At 42.9% G+C, this 22,555-nt stretch overlaps 1 protein-coding gene and 1 long non-coding RNA gene across 4 annotated transcripts in view; one reads left to right on the top strand and one right to left on the bottom strand.

The window, feature by feature from the left end:
• The window catches only part of FAM3C (FAM3 metabolism regulating signaling molecule C), a 429,441-nt gene that overhangs the window by 209,135 nt on the left and 197,751 nt on the right, over positions 1-22,555 (bottom strand). For both annotated transcript variants that reach the window (XM_078680653.1, XM_078680664.1), the window contains exon 5: positions 699-822. In XM_078680653.1, the coding sequence (XP_078536779.1) occupies positions 699-822 (124 nt within the window). The remainder of the gene's footprint in view (positions 1-698; positions 823-22,555) is intronic.
• The window catches only part of LOC144822788 (uncharacterized), a 180,796-nt gene that overhangs the window by 25,301 nt on the left and 132,940 nt on the right, over positions 1-22,555 (top strand). The gene's annotated exons all lie outside the window — the stretch shown is intronic.

Raw genomic sequence — 22,555 nt, 5'->3', positions numbered from 1 at the left:
GCTACAATTAAGCCTAAATTATGTCTCGTGCATTCTAACTAGGTACACAGAACATACCCCACTCTTAAAACCCTCCATACGATCTACCCCACACATAGAGTGAATTGTCTTAGATTAACAAGGAGAGAAGCAGGCTTGCTTCACATGATCTAGACATGCACAGTAGTCCAGACATTCTGCCAAAATAGGGCTTGCAGCTGGCAGTAGGAACTGTGATCAGAACAGACAAATGAGAATGCATTTAAGGCCTACTCTCAAATCCTAAAAAAAAGGAAGAGACTGAAACGTATCAATATAGGTTTAAACTTCAGTCTTGCAAAAAGATGCATCACAATACATTGGCTACAAGAAAACGGCCCCACATTTAAAATGTGGTGTAAAACATAAATTAATGGCAGTTTTCAGAAGCAGCCTAATTTCCACTGTTAGAATGGACTATAAACTAAATGAAGATCTAGCTGACTGGAGAGTAGTGTGTGGGATACTAAAAGATCAATCTGAGGAATTGAATAGTGTCCTCTCATTCACTAGAGAAACACGTCCAAGTTTGTAAATGTGTTACGCATGATATTGTAAAACGCCATGGCCCATATATCCTTCCCTCTTCTTGCATGATTTAGGAACCTACCAACACATTGTATTTTATTTTTTTCCTAGTCTTATTAAAACAATAACATACAATTTTGGAAAATACTTACACCACATCTTCAACACAAATTTTGGGTCCAACAACATTGGCGGCTCCACTTGCCATTTTAAAGGCAAAATGTTTCTCTGGGCAAATTTTCGAAATCCCACACTTGTATCTTGGGGGTTTGGTAACTGAAGAAAAGTGAAATGTTAGTTATAAAATACAGATTTAAAAATTCCTTAAATAGAAAATAATTTTATTTTAAAAACACACACACACACACTTTTCATGTGTTGACCCTTGTTAATTGAGAAAGCGCTTTTAAATATAGTCTTGTTCACAAGATTCTCTGGCATAACCCCAATAAGCAACTTGTAATATCTTGTCGTAGTCTGCCATTTTACATAACCGTAACATTTGGTCTTGCTTTTTAAGACTACATAGTAACTTAACAGCTGCATTTACAATCCTTCTAAACCTGCTTTAAGAGCTGCACCTGCTGCCTTAATTTAAGAGCCACAACCGGCCTTCAGAGCTTTACAGCTATGAAGAAATGAAAGTCACCCTAGTAATTTTACTAATTATTTTGTAATGCATTTCTAAACACAAACCTAGCCAAGGGGCAGCAGAGCGGTGTACAGGTAAGATCAGAGAACAGGAATTCAACACAAACCAGTTGAAGTTAGGAACAGATCACATGCCAGAACGGACGCAAGGAGACTACAATGGGATTAGGGCTTAGCACCATACAGAATGGTGTTTTTCTCTCTAGCCCTTTGGCCGTCTCGCATGTCAAGCCCGGTGGCTGGGCCTTTTTCAGGCTGGGCACCTTCCTGCTTCTGGGCAAGTCCTTCAGAATATGACTCAACATAGGTTTGAGACTTCTTGAGTCTATGACTACTGAATGAAGAGTGTATTCCTCTCGCAGGACGGGAAGTCATTTTTTGTTTCATGTGACACGTGACACTCCGGCTCATGACAAGTCACAGTGTCTCACAAATTTCTGGCTTACGTCATGCCAAGAACTACCCAGACCGTGCCAGTAGATTCTTCTCAAAGAGATTCACTTTCAGTTGGGTAAAATAATGATAACTGAACACACATGATTATCCAAAGGCGGGGCTTGGCCCTAGTTAAGAAATTCAAGCCTATATATTTTACTACTACACCAGCTACTTCTCTGCATTTATTCGTTGATCTAAAGTTTTTATTTTTATTTTAACCATTTAGCTTTTGCAGTAGTCCTTCGATTAACCTGACAAATGTCCTTTACATGCCACAATACCTTAAGAATGTTTTAAGCTGTAAAAAACGATTCCTCTCTTTCCTCAAGTTAAGAGTTTTTTCACAGCTAACCATTCTCTCTGCATGCCACAGATTTCTGATAAGCTGATTTATGGCTAATGATACCAAAAACCTCCCATACAGAATCAAGAGGTAATTTTCAAAGGGATCCACTTTGTTTTGTAAAATAATACAAATTAGAACAAGCATTGGCATACCCAATAGGTCTCGCCTTTGGGACCTTATAACCCCTTGGACGCTCATGACGAGCTCAGCTCGTCATGGAGTTTCCATTGATTTCAATGGAAATTCAATGAAGAATCTGAAAGTGCCTTAGCATGTGTTTAGTTATACAGCGTAATATCCTTGGTGCAACAACATCAAGTGTTGCATGGCTAAGATCACAAAAGCGAGACCTATTGGCTATGCCAATGCTTGTTTGCGTAGCTGTCATAATATGTATTAAAAAAATAGATTTGATATCCTTCCGTAAAGTCACACTGTCAGTGAGTCTGTGCGAGTATTTCATGTTAACAACTCTTCCTTAATCGAAAGTCAAGCTAACACGTTCTCTGATTAAAACAGCTGGTCTCTATATATTGTGCAATTCCTCTTTAAGAAAGGTTGAAAATGTGGTAAAGGTCAGCAAATTGTGCTTCCTTTGAATGAGCCCCAAATATTATCCAACAACATATTTCTTTGTACAGATGTCTCCACCTGTCTGACACTCGCTCAGTAGGCAATGTGCAAGTTTGAGCCTTTCTTGCCACAAACAAAAGCATAAAGTAACTCACTGACATCAGAGATACAATCTATTCAGATTAATGTATAGACATGAGCACTGAATACAACCATTCGACGTGCCAGGCGGGTCTCAGGAACCATGAATCTCTCAAGCTGGGCACCGTACATCTGCCTTCTCATTTATTCTTGCAACTATTCACCATCCATTACTCCAAGACAAGGTTTTATATTGAATCTGTTCAGGACTGGAACACTTCTACCCACCATACGGATTCCAGGAGGCTATTCCTCCCTAGGATGAGAACAAAAAATAGAGGAGAGTACGGAGTTATGCGATTTGGTGAGCTGGAGTAACTCCCTCCTAAGTCCTTCACAGACCACTAAAATAAATCTTCCACTGAACTTCCTGTGTGAGAATCCTACCTTGCGGATGTTCACAGGTTCTGGGGCACATCCGCAGTCTGGGGTGTGAAAGTGGGGGCTTACCAGTGCATGTTCTGGCCCTGTTATGTTCCCTCTATTGGTGACTTGCCATCTTTCACCCAATTAATGTTTGAAAGAGTTCAGTGGATTCAGGCTTAGGGTGACTCCTCCCCATCTCGAGTCTGGTACTTGGCTGCAGACTGCGCTGTATAGGACAATGTTCTGTCTTACGGGTATGGGAAGACTTGCCAAGTTTGGGTCTTCAAGGACTCACGACCAGACAACCACCACATACAGGACAGGGCTGTAGCCCAGCACTACAGGAATGCAAGTAAGTAAGCACTCTTAACTCCACATATGTCTGCGATAGTAGACACCAAACTTGTGGCTGACTTCAGCTGGTTTATTTAAAGGGGGTAGTTAGAAATCAATAGGAAGCTGGTAGAGATGAAGAGGCTCTCAAGAAAACAAAGATTTTTATACCGAGTGAGGGGGGGGAGAGAGGGGGACTGCACTTGGCAACCTTTACTTAACAGTACTTGTGCCAATGAAGCGTAATAAGATGCTATTGTTTTTTTACATTTTTAATTAAATCTTAAGCCAGGTCGGACTGGGGCAAAAAGTAGGTCGTGGCATAAAAACAAAAGTGGCCCCCCATTATCAAATCAGTTGCTTAAAAAATGTCCAACATTTACAAATAGGTCAGTTTTGAACTGTATACATGCTGTATCGGTGTTTTGCAAGCTATGTGAAACTGCATGGATTTGTGCTTGCTACGGACAATGTTTGTTGTAATATCCGGAAAATCAACAGCACAAACCGACAAAGCAGACTATAAAACAGGACTTTAAATGCCAAAAAACATGACCCACACAACGCCTGCACTATAAGCATCCGCCATAAGAGCTTCAACGACTTGAGCTGAACTGAATTTAAACGAAGATTTTGTTTTTTATAGGTATCGGTATAAACCGCACAGACATATGAAGAACAGAAAAACTGTCAAGGTCACGTAAATAACCGCAGGCCAAACATTAACAATAATTACGAAAATGACATCACGCTGGCAGCCAGCTGCACAGTTGCAGAATCCACAACAAAAAGGTAACCTATGCCAAGAACAAGTGTGTATTATTCATCGGCAACAAACATGAATAATCCATGAAGAGAAAGAAAAACGCAATTTCAGGAGAACTCGGTACAACGCCACGGAGAAGCGAGTAGAGGGAGGAAGGGGGGGAGCTTGTTGCTTGTGCCTGACCACGCTTGGGGAGTAACATGTTTTCCTCAATATGCAAGTTCACCCCCCAAATGAAGCATGCATTCAAGTGTTGTCCACTGGTTATACCGCAACCAAGGATCCAAGGATCGTCTGCATGGTTGATTAGACACAATTATGTGGTCAATATAATACCCAGTTCTGGGTATGGCGGGGAAAAAGAGGGCTCAAAAACCTCAATAAACAAATATATTTTATTCACGTTGCGAATGAGTCACAAATATATTTATCTGAGTAGGTACGACTAGAAGCAAGTCACACCCATAAGCAGTTCACACATCAGTATTCAAAGTCTTAAGGGCCGACTTTGAAGATGGGGAACCAGGTTCGAGTCTCGGCGTCAGCTCAAACATGCATCCTATGATTCTGGGCAAGTCACTTAATCTCCTTGAGCCTAAAAATGAATGTGTCTGTCTGTAATGCACCTAGTGCTAATGTAAAGCGCTACGATACTTTCGGGTCGAGTTCGTGCTATATAAAACAGCAACAAAAATAAAATATATATTGTAATCGCTAAAGCGGACTCTGTTTACTAAGAGGCATTTTATTGAAATAGGGCACGACCACCAGGGGTGCCCCAAGGCACTCCCTTGCCCATAGTAAGAGCTCCCTCGTAACAACTATTCAAGCTAATAAAATAAAAACTTTGTGACCAGGGTGCTTAGCTACGATTTCTATGTTAATCTGAAGTTAATTAGATGAGGTATGATTTCTTGTCAGACAGCGTCACAATGACATAAAAGGTTTAGTGGGCTGGGCAGTTTTTTTATGCTCCTACTTTAGCACAAGAGATCTGAATTAGCTGTTTTTTCCTTTTTTGGTAGAAAGGCCAACTATAGATAAAGCATGTAACGTGGCCAGATCTCTTAATGTGACCAGATTTCTTAACATGGAAAGGGCCTAAGGCTCGATGGTTACAACTACGAAGCTCCAATGCGGTGCGCCAATGATGTACCTGATCTGGCATTAAAGTACATATCTTCCAGTGCTAAAATTAGGCCCTTTTAAAGGAACCAAAACTTCAAATGCATTGATGTAGTGTACGATGAAATTCTTCTACCTTCCTTTCTAAGTCAAGTCACATTGTACAGGAGTTACCTGCAAATATACCTGCTTCGATGGGCACTGCCTTAAAAAATAGGCATAAGAAAGATAAAAAGAAATGCGTCTCACTCTCGGGCCCAGCCCGCTGACGCTGGGCTGGGGAAACAAGTGGAAGGATTGGGGGGAGTGCAACCGAGAGCAGGGACACGCAGCGTTTACCTTGCGGGAGCGAGCGCACTAATTGGTAACACATGGTGCCACTCGCTCCCGCAAGGGAATCGCCGAACGTGCAGGCGTTGCCATTGAAGACAATGCAACGCGTGCAAGTTTTTAAGCGAAACACCCAACCGATTTCAAGACGTCTCCTCCCTATGCAACGCATGCGCGCTGCATAGGCGAGACCTAAAAATAAATATCTGATGGGGAGGCTTGTACCAGCTACTCTGACAAGAGAATAAAAATTCCGTTTACACATCTTAAGCCTTTTTCACAAAATAAAAACAAATAACCATTCCTCTCCGTCACTGCGTTACTAACCTTTTACATTTCTGCTAATTTCAGCCATTCCATTATAACCCATTTCATAGATGTATGGTTGTCCTCACAACACATACAATATCCCCTTTGCCAAAAAAATGCAGTATTCTTTTTGTGTCCATTAGTGCTATAAACATATAAACAACACACATTTGAAATGCAATAGGTCTAAGCAATTGCGAGATTTTGAGCAATTGGCATTGTAAATGACAATGCCTTTTGTGTGTAAAAAACCTTCAATAAAAGTCATTGTCATTTCCAATACCAATAGGTAAAAGTTTCTAAAATGCAGGACCTATTGCATTGATAATGCTTGCTGTTTACAAGTGCCCCATTCTGCACTTTCATGGTAATAGAGGCCATGCCCCTTTCTTTAGACAAGCAGTGTCTAAAGAAAGGGCAGCGGCTGCAATTTAAATCAAAGCACGGTATGGGGGCTTTTACCTGAAGGCGCTGAATGTAGTGCCTGCAGTAGGAGAAACCATTAAAGAAAATAGTGCTTACAGACTAAATAAGACATACAGTGTAACAACCAAAGTAAAAGGGCCAGTCCTCATGGGAGGTTACAAATGAAGACAAGGCGGTACTAAATTGGGATTAAGAAGCCTATTAATAAATCAGAAGTCAGCATTTACGAAGGACAATGACACAAGCAAATTACAAATAACGGCGGAGAGTGGGCGGGGCTTCAAGTCCAAACTCCAATACAGCATGGCTCACAGAGCATGCGCTGCCCAGGCTCGACCTAAAAACACTGCCATGCTTCACGTTCAGAGCAGATGAAACCCTAAAATATGGAGGCTGAAACGTTATGCCCTCCACATTACCTCTGGCAATGTAGAGCACATGAACATCACATCCTCTGGAGAGCTCGAGAGGGATCAAATGCCTGCACTGGAGGCTTCACCAAGTTTGCAGAATGGTAGGGGCAGACACCGAATAGCTTCCGCATTAGCCCCACCCTCGATTATTTACATCAGTGTGGCGCACGGTCCACCGAAGTCATTCACTTACTAGACGCCAATCCATTATCAAGTTAGCAGTGCTCAGCGCACTGGTACGATTTCTGACCCCCCCCCCCCCCCCCCCAGCTGGCTTTATTTGTTTTTGAGAGATACATCGCTGGAAAGCTGCAGGTCTCTCCTTTCCAATAATTCCTCCTTTAAAAGGCTTCTTACTCATGGATCGCAGATGCACCCTGATCCAGAAGCAGAAATCCCCACAAGTATCTCCCCTTCTAAGGGCTGGTGGGGCAGATCAGAACCCAAGCAAGAAACAACTGCCCCCCAGGAAAATAAGAGAGGCCATTTTTTTACTTAGCTGCTCTTGCCCAGAAGCTTTGGGATGCCCCACAGGCACGATGTTAAGTCAATACAGACAATTTTTTGCCTATTGAGTACTTCCATATTTTTGTGTCTTAGATTGCTTGTACTTTGGTTCAGGGAGGAACTTGCTTGGCCATACGGCTGGTCTGTTCCCATTGGAGCAGGGTGAAGATTGATTTGTATATGGCTGAGACAAACTGAGGTGGCATGGTGGGAGAAGAACGACAGATTGGGATGCCCCCTCAAGCGTTTGCCAGTGGCTGAGAATAATTCAAACATTCCATTTAGCACCTTGCTGCCCGTGAGGAAATTGTACGCCAAATGAATCTTCATGGCAAATACTTTCTGAGACAGGACGGCGAGGCTGAATGGCACACAGAGACATATTAGAGGGAGACCTTGTCACCCCACCACTGCAACATAGACTGCTCTCCCGCTATCCCTCTTGATGGGGGCTGGAGTGGACAAGTCTGCCCAACAAGACTGCACAAGATGGCCACTTGCTGAAAGGAGAGCTCACATACCAGTGACGGAAGGTCGTCACAACGGCTGTCCCCAGTCCCACCCATACATACCTAAAAGTGGGGAAACCTGAGGCACTGGTGACTGTCCAACAACCCATAATTGAAATATATGCCACCCCACTATGGAGGCACCAGGAGAACGATCCCCCGCCCCCCCAACCAGGGATAACATCACATCACAGGTCACCTCGAAGCAACACCTACAGGCCATATGTGACATGCGCACCACTAACCACTATGGTAACACAGATTGGGAGAAAGAGGGGGGTGACGTGGAACTGGGGCTGCTCCACCAGGATTTACAAAAGTTGCAGACAGAGTTACAGGCGCAGAGCAAAAGATCACCATGGGAGAGGACTCAGTCCATACTTTATCCATGGATGTCACCCGCAGAAGAGGGAAAGTCAGTCATCTCGAAGATGCGCAGGGGCGCTCGCGACACAACAACCTATGCATTGTCTTCATCCCAGAAGGGGCAGAGGTTATCAATCCAGAAACATTCCTTGCAGCTTGACTCAAGACATAGATGCCCCAGGATACACTCTTGCCCTGCTCTGTTGTAAAATCAGCACATAGATCGCTGGCAGCGCTGTTGCCCCCCGTCAGGTGATTGGCAGGTTCTTGAATTATACCGACAGACTGCATTGGAGGATTACACCTCACAAGCACAGAATGAATGCAAACTATTCTCACACATCAACAAGAAACTGAGGTAAATGAAGTTGACAGAGGCTACTGTCCCCAGACAAAATTTTAATTATATACGAAAGGAAAACCCACTTCTCAGCAAACTGTAAGGGACCAGCTGGACATTTGGTAGCCAAGAAACTGAGCCACCTTGCAGAGACCCGCTGCCGATCATAGTGCAAAACCAGTGTCCCCCCGACCAGGTCACAACGAAACAGATCAAGGGGCGCACGGGCTCTGAGGTGGTGCTCCCACAGGCGGAACGGAGCTGCCAACCACGACCAGCTGCATGTAACGGAAGACGACCACAGTGATACGAGCGATCATTCACTGAGCTCTGAAGCCCTGTGGAAGCCATCTCTAGAGTCTTCTGGGCCACTGACCATTAACTGTACTCCCTATATCTGTTTTTCTTTTATAATGATTGACAGCTGTGTGCAACTATGGGGTGGCCGGGTGGGCGTTAGGGCTCAACTACACAAGACTACTGTAGAGTACATTGTACACACAGCTGAGTCGGCTGCATGAAACATCCAACATAACCTTACTGCTTGAACACCCGGAGGGAGACCTACACCATCCACCCTGTGACAAATGATCCTAAGTTTGGGTGGGGCGACAGATATATCCTAAGGTTTGGTAAGGGCAACGGAAGCTTTAAATTGAGAAGTGTAGGGAGGGAGGGAGTTGGGAAGTTATATTTCACCCAGTTAGTTAAGTACCTTTCCCAACAAATACACTGCCAGACGAGTACCCCCCAAGACAACAACAGCTCCCGTAGATCACTCATGGCCACGATTCAAGACATTTTCCAGGTCCTTTCTTGGAATGTAAATGCCCTAAATGACATGATTAGGAAAGGTGGAGTATTCCAGTACCTCAAACTATAGCCGCCACCGGTAGCACAACTCCAGGAGAAGCACCTAATGTGCAATAAATGCTCCACCTTGTCCAGGGGCAGTATCATCCAGAGGGACCAGTATCCTACTCCACAAGGACCTCCCGCTACATGTTACAACCACAACTCATAACAGCCTAGGCAGATTCACTGTGAAGGAGGGTCACGCGGGGGACACATTGGGCTACTGCAAATTCAAAATGGCCCAGCAGCACAATTTTGTTAACATGTGACAAACTCGGTTTATAACGATTCAACACAATTGTGTAACATAATGCACAGACTCCATTAAGTTTTTGCCTTGGGAACACGTCGAATGACTTTGCCTGAATTTCAAGCCATTGAACTCACAGTATTTATACAAGGACAGCCATCACAAACAATCTAACAGGATTCATGACCAGAAAGTGCTAATTGACAATTCTGTCTGGAAACATTTAGCTCCAGGATCTTCTATCCAGAGTGACAAATTCACTATTGGGTACCTTTCCATCAGAGGTCCCAAGAAAATCTGACTGTCGAAATTCGGTGCACAACTAATTTCACGACATTACGTCACTGACATATCTAGAAGAACCTTTACTTGAAGCCCTGAGGAAGTCCTTTGTTAATTGTTAACACAGTAATACTGATATTTTTCTTTTTTCTTTCGCTTCTAAGATATAAATTATATAATTCCTTGCAACTAGGGTACGGGACAACTCTCACCCATATGTACAATTATTAATCAATAGCTGCACGGGCAGCGATACTTGTGATACAGATGTAACGAAAATTGTATTGTACTGTATTCATTCATGTCTACAAATCGATGGAAAAAAGTTTTCTGCAAAAATGTTTCAGACAAACATATCGAAGTTATTGTGAAATGTAAAATTTTAATAAAGATTTTTTTTTAACAAAACTATGAACTACAGAACACACAATTTGGCAGCTATGTACAACTCCGACACGCACTGTAGGCCTCACTGGATCCAACTTAATCCCTCCCACTGCATAACTCGTTGGAGGCACACGTCACTAGATAGAGGCTAAAACAGCCCAGTGAATCTTAGCAATTTCCATGTGGTTGAGGTTTGTCTTAAATACCTGCACAGGGTCTACCACAGTCTGGGGTGTCCTATAATACAAAGCTTACTGGCAAGGTATTTGTACCACCTTGACCTGAGCGACCGAGAGGACGACTGCCCGTGAGCCTAAGCTGATGTTATTTGGGCTAATGGATGATAGGGCAGGAGTACTTGGGTGCTGGTCACTGTGGGCTTCCATATTGCTCAAAGAGACACTGATATGGGAGTGCTCCCTAAGTGGTGGAATGGTCAAGGACTACTGTGCTATAGCAGAAGAGTACATCTATTAATCAAGAGAGTGCCCTGGGAAGCACAAGAAAACATAAGACCCAAGACTGGAGCACTCCAAGCGGTAAAAAGGTACAGCGCTGATATGGATATGGATATATATATATATATATATATATATAAATATATATATATATATATAAATATATATAAATATATATATATATATATATATATATATAGATAGATATATATATATCTTAATTAGCTGCTCTGCCTGCCCTGTGGTGACGGCGGCAGCTGCCCTCCAAACATACCAAACAAAGACAATTCCAATGAAGAAATATAGTTGCGGTACAAGGAAGGAAGGAAGGAGAGAGAGAGAGAATATTATATTATATTATATTATATATATTCATATTCATACTCAAACAGGGTGTCCAATCTGCTGTATTCACTGAGAACTGTCAATTGTGAATCATGTTTATTTGGGCAAAGGTCAATAGATAGAGGTTAAAAAAAAGTGTCATTGTCTTTTAAATGTGGTGCATACTAACCATCATTATTATCTTGCTTGCCTGCTTGTGACTTCACAGCCTCAAAGTACATCAGGTACCTTGTGCCCAAAACCATCATTCTGGGGCCTGCGATGATGTTACCAACTATTTTGGATGGATGGGCTGCCCGAGCAGCAGAGGGCTTTATGTGACTGGTCAACATTGGGAGTTAACATGTTAATCGACCGTCGACAAGACTGCGTTTCTGCAGATGGTGGTGACACTAACATTGCTTAGTGATACTGCAGTGTTGGGGGTCTCAATTTTCAAGTTCATAGCTTTAATTTACTATTGGTTGTGCAGTTTTGCATAATTCTCTTTGTCCATCGACCTGTATTAGAGTAATTGACTAGATACAATACTTTACTAAACATTGAATGACACGAGCAAATGAGTAACATCTTTGAAAATAACTCTGTCATACGTCCTAAAGCAGAAGAAGAGTTGAAAAAACTTGGAAGAGCGTGGTGTGAAAAAGGTTTAGAGACCCTTGCCTGGGTATCTCGAACAGTGATCAATGATCACATAGCTGGGAGTGGTCAGACTTTGTAATAGCCCAACAATAGACATGCACCTGAAGTAAACAATCAACAAGATTTATGTGGGTCCAAATGTGGTGGTTGAGAGGAGAGCGGTTGTGAAAACTGGATCTAAAAGAAGGCTCCCACCAGTTGCACATCAAGGCAATACCTTAAACTTATCTCTGCTATCTCCTTGGCCAGTGATGTATTTCAGAACACAGTAAGAGAATCTCTGGTAGGACTTAAAGTTATAATGAACATAAGTTTTGATATGCTAAAATACGTGACAAACATACAAGAGTACCAGAAAAAGCTAAGATCTGCACTGTAATGTATATTATGCTGAGGTCTATCAATGAACATAAACAAGTGTAAAGTCTTAAAAAATAAACTACTATTATTTAGGCCTGCTTTTGAGAGCAAAGGGGAACTGATCCTGAGAAAATCAAAAACATCCCATTAGCTGCCCCACTTCAGAGAATGACAGAATAGTAATGCTTCCAATTCATGGCTACATACTTTGGCAACTTTATCTCAAATGTAGTCACTATCACGGATACACTAGGGTCATATTACCAAGAGCAAGGCAACTACAACATGGGCCAAGCACCATGAAAAGATTATACAGTTAAAGATGTCAGGTTCAAAAAATGATATGGCCACAAGAAACTTGAGTTCATAGCTGGTGTCAGTTTGTGACTTAGACCTAGTTCTGCTTCAGGAACAACCAGTAGATTATGGGATCTCAATGCATTTTTTAGGCACAGCCATGTTTGTATGTATGTATGTATATATAGGGTACATTGTATATTCATTCAAGATATTTCCAATGTTATGTAACTCTGATACAGCTCTTAAGGTCTCATTCAGCCCCTCCTGGGCTGGCCACCCAGTAGCTTGTGTGGTAGAGGCACAATCCTTCCTAGTTTAGGACGACTGGCTTGCTATGTTTAAGTTCCCCACAATGTCAGTGGGGATGTTTTGCTGTAAACGGTCCCACCAATAAGGCATACATTTATCAACAAGTCTGCCATATCAGGGCAGCCCAATCAGCATTAGTCATGTTTGAAAAACTCCTCCCAAAAGTAGGGGTTTGCTTTAGAAAAACAAAAAAATAATGTTCCTCCCATTTCCCCCATTGTGTTGGACTTTATTGCTTTGTCCTATTTGCCACCACCATGCCTTGCATGACAGTGGCAATAGGAAAAAGAGATCCAGCTCTGAATAGCCTGAGATTTCTTATGTCATTTCGCTGGCAAAGGGGTTGCTGTAGCAAACCTGCTGAAGTTCTAGTGTTGAAAACATCAGCTTTCAACTACTGCTAAATGAGATGGGTACAGCAAAACATCCATAGATTTTCAGAGGATGTCCCTCTACCAAGCAATTATAAATAAACCCCTTGGGAATGGTCAGCTTTATCACTGCAATGTTGATTGCCATCACTTAATGATGCTTGATATGATAATGTACTGTATGTATTCTACAGCAATTGAGAGTCAGGAGGCCATGAAAAGGAGTAGTTAGGATTCTGATCCTTCCCGAGACTGTGCACATGGTGAAAGCGAAAATCTTGCATTTTCAAATGCCACCATTCAATGCACTATGGCGTGGCGAAGTCTTAGTGATCTGGGACAATGATAAAAAAAAGTTGGCATTCCCAGACAAAATATATTTTAATATGCCTTTTTTGGTTTGATCACACTCCTGCTGGAGTATTCAATAATGCATGCTGTGGTTCCAGGTCTCGGCTGATGATATGGTCAAAATAGTTACTAAACCCGCAAAACCGGCATCCACTATAATGTCAGTGCACATGGATGGCTCAAAATAAGATATGGTGCTAGCAGCTTTAGCTCCTGAAATGCGTTCCTTCATGGCTTAAAAGGCCTAATAATTTTTGCACTACTCATTTGATTTTTATTTCTTTATGAAGTCTTTCATTGAGGCACTGATGAATGCAAACTCTTAATATTTACATGGCAGTAACTTGCCAAGATCAGGAATGAGCAAAGTGATGAGATATTTGAGACAGCAGGCGCCGACCAAGGAAACATAACTTTTTCTGGGCTGTGTCTCACTTCTTTATATGAGAAAACATGTCTACAAAGTTTCAATGTCACATCTCTATTGACTATGAGAAAGACCTTGGCTTTCACGAGTGTATGGTCATGTTCTTCTTTGAATTCTACCAAACAACAAGATACCATGACTGCAATTGAGGCAGGTGTTAACACCGTGAATCACTTTTCATGTTTGTCAGTGAAACACTTCTGCTGCAGAGGAACCCTCCAATCAGGTGTTTATATATGAACAGGCCCTTCTAAGTTGCAAAAGTGATAACGTTTAACACCTCTTCCAGTACAAACTGATGGGAGATCTTGCGGAGTTCAAACTAGGAAAACAACTGTACTCTATTGGTGTGGCATGTGCTGAATATTGGTTCTGCATGTTGCTCTCTTATTCCTGGAAGATTGTGATGGAAGGACAGGTGTGAATTTGTTTTCATACCAGTCTCTTGAGCACTAGCACCATCAATGAGGCCCAGGACCCTACCTCAGGTTCAAAATGGTCCTATTGTAGCATGAAGTGGATTTTAGTTGCAACCTGTTAAATATTGAAGGGAATTTTCACAAGGTGCTGGTTTTACAGAGTCATCTATACACAGTTTATTTTGTTTGTGCGCGCCATTTTCTGCCCTTGTAACAAGTTTGGGAAGACTTTTTCAGTCTCAGCTTCTGCCAATTGCCCCAATGTTGCACTTATAGACCAAGGACCTATGACAGACCAAGTTTGATTGCCAATGGAAGCTCAACAAACACCCAAACGTCAGCAGCAGACTCAATAACTGACATCAGTCATGATGGTGGGCAGTTGAAGAAAGTGTTGTGTAAAACTACCCTTGTAAAGTGGGCTAAGAAAACCATGCACACAAATCTTGGAGTTGGCTCGTTGCAGCAGTGTATCCTTGGCAGTTTTGTAAATCTGATCATTAAGTTTACAGCAGCTCCTGTGCAAACCAAACAGTCTTCTGGTCATATATTTGAGCATCCAACAGAAGTAAGGTTTGTAATTAATTATCTTGGGTTAAACTATTGGTTTCCCTGGATTCTGCAGCCATTTGTTTCGGAATCTCCCATTCTGGATTTGACTCACCAGTGACCCAGGTTACTAGACTTAGCCACACTGAAGTGCAACGGCATCAGAGGCAACTCATCCACAGAGGTAGCAGTACACTGAGCAATGCCACTTAATTATAACATTTCTTATTTGGATTTGATTGGATTTTTCATGGAGCGGTCAGTGCTGGATTGAAGGATGCCTACTCATTGGTGTACTTTGTCCTAGGTGTCCAAGTAGTCATTGACATAGAACATCATGCAGCAACAGTTCTTTATTTTCAAATAACACATTGTAATCTTTGGGTTTCAGTCAGGGAGCTGGCATTCTGAAGATAGCCAGTACGTCTACACTGGCTAGCCATGCCTCGCAGATATGTCTGACCCTCCCCCTGCTTCCATATGGCAAGTTCCAAAAAAATAGACATATCAAAATGTGCTGACAAAAGCGGGTTAGAAGAGTTACATATGAATGATGACACTACAGTTTTACAAGTTGGTTTCAAAACCCCTGCCAAAAAAAAATTCTGAATGATCCCTTTATTAATTAGGCTCCAAAAGAAAGTTTGACGTACTCATCCATATGAAGTTTTCTAATTGAATGCAACTTCTTGTGCATATTACTGATCCACTAGGGTTGTTTATGAGATGAAAACGGTTATTCTTCTATTATTTCTCTGCCCAACACATTTCTGCTTCTCACCCCCATGATCAAACACTTTTACGAGTCAGCTGAAATGCCTCTTGGCATTCCTCGGGCCACTGCAATAGAGGCCCCTTTTCTTCGGGTTTTGCAATGAGGCATAAATTGTAGCAAATGAGGGCCATATTGCACAGTAGCTGGAGAATCCCAAAAGGGGCGCAGGTCAGACACAACTGGGATGCTTGGACAAATATAAGTGATGCAATAATGTCCAGATCACAGTTCATGCATTGTGAGCAAACGTGCCCACAAAATGAGAGCGGGCTTTCCAAAGAGACACTTGTCTTTGTAGTCTTCAATAAGCGTTTCATCATATTCTGTCCCCGGAAATTTGAAAGATGAGTAGGTCATCACTGAAATATATTCAATTGGGAGTTGCCCTATAATCTGTGGATTTCCTACCGGAAAACCTCAGCTGCTGAGGAGACACCAAAGACGAAAAGCTTGCATCTGTTTAGCCCTTGGTGTGTGGCAAATGGGGTCACGTATCTGTAGATCTCATACATTTGAAGCTGATGGGGTCCTTTTTTCAAATCTAAAACTTGCATTATTGGGCTAGCGTTTCATGCACTGATTATATGTGGGATGCCTGTGTCACTGAACTGCAAGATTATGGCAGCACATGTCAGCACAAATGAGAGTATTGCCCTCAGCATGGTGTTCAGGCATGGGGAGAACGGGGGCCTCAAGAAGGAACAGGACCACTGACAGGTTCAATAATGCCCTGCTTCAGCAGTTCATCCTGGACTCATCGCTGTATTGTTATTATTTTTTAAAGATATTCCACAAAGTGCTGAGCCACCAACTAAACTGACTAAACAATATGCAAGCAAATTAACCACTCTTTGCGCTTAAAAATGCATAAACAGAGTTTAGGAAACACTCTGCTAAGATCTACAGTCTACGGAGACTAAGGCAACAAGCTGAAGACTTGCAGAAGGCCTGCTTTGATTGCAGAGTGAAAAGGGAGAAGACTTCCACAGCCAGCTGTTGCCTCTACAACATATATGCTGTCAGCCGTGTGAGAATGGGGAGAATAATTTGCTTGAAGCAGGCCTAGGTACCCGATAGACTTCCATGAGCCACAGGCATAAATACATACAGTAGATGGTTACCTGGCAGGGTTGCGAAAGCGGTGTCATGCCATGACATTTATTGTAGCTCACGTCTACCAAGAACAGAATAGGCATGCCATGGATTTTAATATTCAGTAATAGTTCAGAGAGTTTGTCAGGCCACCGTCTCAAACAGAGAAATCTTGGGTTGACCTCATTCGCCATCTTTCTTTCTGTGGAAGAAAAAAACAGTGGTCCACTCTCAAGGACTATTTGGTTCTAGGAGCAGGTCATTTTTGCACTCTGTGTTACTGAAGCATATCAGGTAGTGCTCTTGTATTCTGCCTGGCTCAAGAGACTGCTAGAATATTAAATGTCTTTCCACCTACATGGTAGGTGCTGTGTGAAGTGGGCATGGGCTGAAACGAGGCCCACACCACCAGTAGCAAAAGCAGTGTCTTTGATATGCAGTTTTTTGTGAGGTCTGTTGAGTTTTGAAGTTTATGTCTGGTTATTATCTCATCAATCACATAAAGGGTGAAGGGAGGAATGCTAGCAAATAGTCTTACCACTTGCAATCTCTCAGGGTATCATGCCAACCCCACTGTTTTTCACCCACTGTGCCACTCTAGACAAGCCTACCTTAAATAATTAATTACCGACCATGCTCCTAAAGGGAACAGACCACCCCAAAGTGGCAGGCGTGGCCCATTCCAAAAGGAAACATCAGCAACCCCAGACTGGTTTCGGCCTTGTTAGGACTCATCAATGAGGTATAGCTTGGATACTATGGCGCACTGAGAAAGCAACCCACATCAGTGCATAACCTTTCCCACTGAGGGAGTTACATAAATCACATAAAAGGTGATGGAATTTTAAGGCATGGGAAATTGTTGCGAGTTTGTAGCACGTAAAGATGGTATAGGAATAAGAACTACAGCAAAACGAAGGTAGAAAGAAAGGAATTACTGTAAAAGGATATTGGCTTGCATAGTTTTGACCAGGGTTCAAGCCCCCTCCCCTTACAGAGATTCATTTTTTAATTCTTATTTAAACAACTGAAAGACAATCTCTTCGAAAATGACCCACTAAACCATGGGTGAGGTCTTTAGTATTATTAGGCATAAAATGTGGGTCAAAAATCAGTGACGTGTTACACATGTCACGTGACAAACAGGGTCCTACCCCCTCTCTTAATCTCTTAAGTGTGGCAATCAGAAAAGCTGGTACTACACTTTTCAATATATACAGAGGAGTTGTGGAGTGCTTGTAGACCTAGACCTAGATGTTGATTAACGGTGTACCTAGCACCAGCTTATATTCTTCAGGCTCTGGGCCCTCAGGAAGCACAGTTGGAATGTGCTAATGAGTGCCCCTGGGGGGTGCAGATCATACCAAGAGACCATTACGGTATCCAAGCCATTCACTGACGACAGAATAATTTCCCATGGGTGACAATCTTGGAAATGAATAACAAGATTACGCCGAACAAACACATGATGAAGGGGAAGCAAAATCTTCACCCACACACTCATGGGAAGAAGAATTTCTGATCTGAAAGTAGGTAAAACAAGCCGCATGAGATTTAGGCAGGGGGCAGAGATTCATTAGGGAGTTTCTGCTTTCTATTTTACAGAAGATATGCAAAATAACGGGCATATGCAAAAGTGGAAGTGTGATTGGAGTGCTTGGATACAAAGGGAAACTTTAGATAGTAATGTGTTTCAACAGGAGAACAAAACATTCTGAATCAAGGGATCGACTTGAAAACAGAGTTTGAGACCAGGACGATTACTGCCACATGCTCACTCGAGAGCAGAATGGATGAGACCAGGATGGACGAGACCCAACAGAGGATGATGAATGTTAGAATCTTTGGTTTCCCCAGATACCTCTGAAACATCAATCACTGAAATCATAAAGTCTTGTTTCTAATTCCTATTTGGGAGGGTGGGGTTGGAGTGAAAGCTGGTGGAGGGGGCTGTCAGGGTGGGAATGGTTTAGAAATGTGGTGATCAAGATATACACACTCAAGGTGTCTCTCGGTCTGTGACTTTGATAAAAGTAACGGTCATGATAGCGCTGACCTTTACTGGCCAGATCTTCACAACACTATTCTAGGCAAAGCAGATTTGCTGAAAGGAGGCCTTCGGTCAGAGGGAGAAGAACATTTTACCTTTCACAGACTATGTCATGAGAACCTTTGAAAAAGCATAGCCTTGCAGACTATCATAGGTCTTAGGATTTTATATAGAAGCCTCAGTACCCAACCCAAAATTGCAGCATAAAGAGAGGTCCTCCGGGTCATGGAGTGTCAAAGGGGTGCAGAACTTTCTTGACATCCTGAAGGCAATTGCCCAATTTGAGTGATTATATGACACCAGTAGGACTATCGGTTTGGGTTACCAAAGTACTGCTTGAACCCCTGGATTGTCAATTTAACAAAGCTAATATCTTCCATCCCTAACCTTGTTACAGTAACAATCCAGGGATTTAAGCAGAGCAATACTTGGTGTCAGAATCCCTCTCAAAGGGCCACGGGGCACGCATGGGTTACTGGACCCCAACTGTGGGGGTTAGGCCTTTTACTCCTGATGTCTAAGGGCCCGACCTACTATGGATCCGGAACAACAGGGCCAAGTACCACTTTCTGCACTACACCCTCAGTGGTACCTACGGTGAAGCAGTCCCAGGCTCACTCAGGGGTGGGTGGAAGGGTGTGGGGGGTCAAGTATGAAAACAGGTCAGTAAACACAACTCATAACTCAACAAGTGTACAGCAGTGTTAATAAATCAATCTCCAGTCAAATACTTATTTTTATAATAAGAAGTATTATATTTCTAACTCTAAGCATTGAAAGTAATGTTAAGACACATACAGACAATATCACATTTCCCCTTGAGGTCGGGGTTCTAGTGTTTTGCTATCAAATCCCAGTTCCACCCGCTATTTGTTATGTGGTAGGGGTTATTCCCCATTCACTGGTGGCCTCATCCCGAGAATACTTACTAGCAGGCCTTAACTCAAGAGTCAACTCTGACTCTTAGCAAAATAGACAAAAGTGTCTGGGTGCCGCAGCGCCCTTAGAAGTAAGTCCACAAGGGTCCAATTGGCCTGTAACCAGTATTACCCTCTTCAGCAGCAAGGAGGCTTGCAATGTTCCAGTGAATGCTCAGATCGCGGGCACGCACACTGCTCTGGTGCTGTTCCGCAAGTTGGCTGCACACGGGCTCTCTCCTGAGCATATGCGGACGGCTACAGCAGCAAATGGAGGTGTTCTGATGATAAGAGTCACGGCTCACAGTTCAAGGGCGACTGACTGATTCTTGCAACAACTGGGTATCAGCAGCTACTCTTGGCATACAGAGTTGCCGTAACTCTACCAGCTAAGGCACAGGCAGTCACCATACAGTAGTCCGTACCATGGCGTCACCTGCTGGCATATACGGGGGCAGAGGGATCTCTGGTAGGATTCCCACAGGCTTCAGCCCCTCATATCTAGCACACCTTACACAGCGCCTCTCCTTGTATACGAGATCACGGCACCGCCCCAGGCTTCCCTTACCTAGCACGACACTCCATTCACAGCTATCTTAGCGGTAGCCTCCTACTGGCATACAGGGTCTGCTAACTGAAATCGTCACACGGGCACCAACCTGATGGGTGCAGCAGCCATCTCCTCACACTAGGATTTCACTCAGCTGGGCTACAAACTAGACCCTGCAAAGCTCTCCTCTTCCACACAAGGCACACTGGTCTTGGCCAGTAGGCAGGCAGTGGTGCTTCAGGGACTAGAGCAGATGGTCTTAGTTTCCCTGAGTGAGCAGGGAAACAATCGAGCCTCGGCCCCCAGTCCTGATCACAGGCAAAGTCTTGCAGAGCACACATTTTTGGGGTTTCAACCTACACTTCTTACAGTCCATTTTCAGACACCAAATGCGATTTTGGGTCTGGGTATGTTGAATTTTATGTTGGATTTCTGCAGGCGAGTGAGCCTGTATTCTAATTCTAGTGACAAGTTAAAAGTAGCCTGTTCACTCCTACTGATCACTACATGATAGGCTGCTTAACGTTTGGTTAACGCAGTAGCCTTCTACCACTAGGAGGGTAGCTTGTTGGACACCCCTACTAGTTCAAAAAGACTGCAGTCGGTGAGACAAACCTATGTCATGGTGCACTCACATGATCCGTGCTTGCCTAAGGCAACAAACATCTGCATTAAGGATACAGACAATAGTACAGTAGGGCACTTAGGGCAGGTGTTCACGTCCATTACCATGCAGAGAACTGTTCAGTCCCAACACTTGGCTAAACTCAAGCCACAATTCCAGCTCCAAACAACGCCAGGCCAACCCATATGAGGGTGAGATTCAGCTCATTCTCTGCATTCCTTCACCCTTGTGCTTGTGGATGGCTCCACCATTTGCCTGAAATCAGGGCAGCAAATCCTTCGCTTACTAATCTGCCAGGCTTCAGAACCAGCTTCCTCAATAATGAACAATTCTCTAATTACACTCTTTTTAGGATGAGCAAAAAAACATGGCTATTCCAACAGTAGTACAATTATATTTAATGGCCGACTTCAGTGCCAGGACGCCATATAGTATTTATGATATATATATATTTATTTAAACTACATTTAACAGGTTTTTTCATTTCTTACCCACATCTCCCTTCCTTCTCTTCATATTAATCCAGATGGAAAAGTTACTTACCTTTGGTTAACACATTTTCTGGTTGTCGCACTAACCACAGATTCCTCACTTCCTGCATCTCTGCAGACTCCATGCTGGCACCTCTCCATATCAGCAGTCACTAAGCTACATATGGCATCACCACTCCTCTGAGATCCGTTTCACACTTTTTTCTCACTACACACTTAAAGGAAGATATGAGTTGGCGCAACTGAAAGAATGCATAAACAGCACCTTCAAAATTCTATCCTAGCACCTGTGGCTATTCTGTGCCGACAACGTTATCTTTTCTATTTCCATTCCTCCTGCTTCTTCGGTCTCTTGACTGCTGATCTACAGAGCTCCCACTTACTTGTCTAGGTCCGCATCTACAATTTGTCATGTTCTTCTCTCATTTCCAAAAAACGGAATGTAATGTTACGAGACATTAGCCTATGGCTCGATTTCCCTGTGGTCGCTAATATAGCATTATAACTTTCCACTGTTAAACTATTGTCCCTACACAACATGGGACCCATCTTACACGTACTAGTGACCATATCTTAAATCCCATATTTACAACTTTTATGGAATCTTTAGTCTCCAATCCAGTTGGTCTACCTTGGGCCAATTATTTCTATACTCCATATTCGCTCTTCTTTTATTCACACCCTTCGGCACTTTCAATGTCATTTGGACCATGGTTACAATTAACAAATAGCTTCTGCCTTGCACTCAAATGATTCTGTGAAGAATAACATGGTCTTTAATTTTGCACATAACTGGGTTTTTCTCAACTCTTTTAGCCTCTTAAGCTGGTTTGCTCATTGGGTTGCCGCCCTTCTGCTCCTTGGGTTACCCAAGAGTTTATGGATATTAGACGGTCTTGCAAGGTACTTGGAACACAACAGCATTGTTATAATGAAGCTGGCTCTAAGTCCAAACATGTTTTGGCTCTAAAAACTAAGAGCACTATATGACTGGCTCGTAGGAACCTCTGGTACATGCCCAAAATAAGTTTTTAATATTGTTAAAGGATTATTCTCACACTGTACTACTAGTTCCCCCACAACTCCATCTATTGAACTATGCTTGCAGCTCTCAAACTGTCTACCTTTTTGACACAAACTACTCCTGAATCGGTGCAAACCCCTATTCACGATGACTCTGAACACACTTTGCATTCATCTGCCCTCTCTGATGAGTTAAGACCCATTGTTAGATCTCCGTTCTTTCCTCACATAAGCGGATGCTA

Source organism: Lissotriton helveticus, chromosome 1_1 (assembly GCF_964261635.1).
Source record: "Lissotriton helveticus chromosome 1_1, aLisHel1.1, whole genome shotgun sequence".
In the NCBI taxonomy this organism is placed as follows: domain Eukaryota; kingdom Metazoa; phylum Chordata; class Amphibia; order Caudata; family Salamandridae; genus Lissotriton; species Lissotriton helveticus.
The sequence above is the reverse complement of the archived record's forward strand: the minus strand, read 5'-3'. Positions and strand labels throughout refer to the sequence as shown.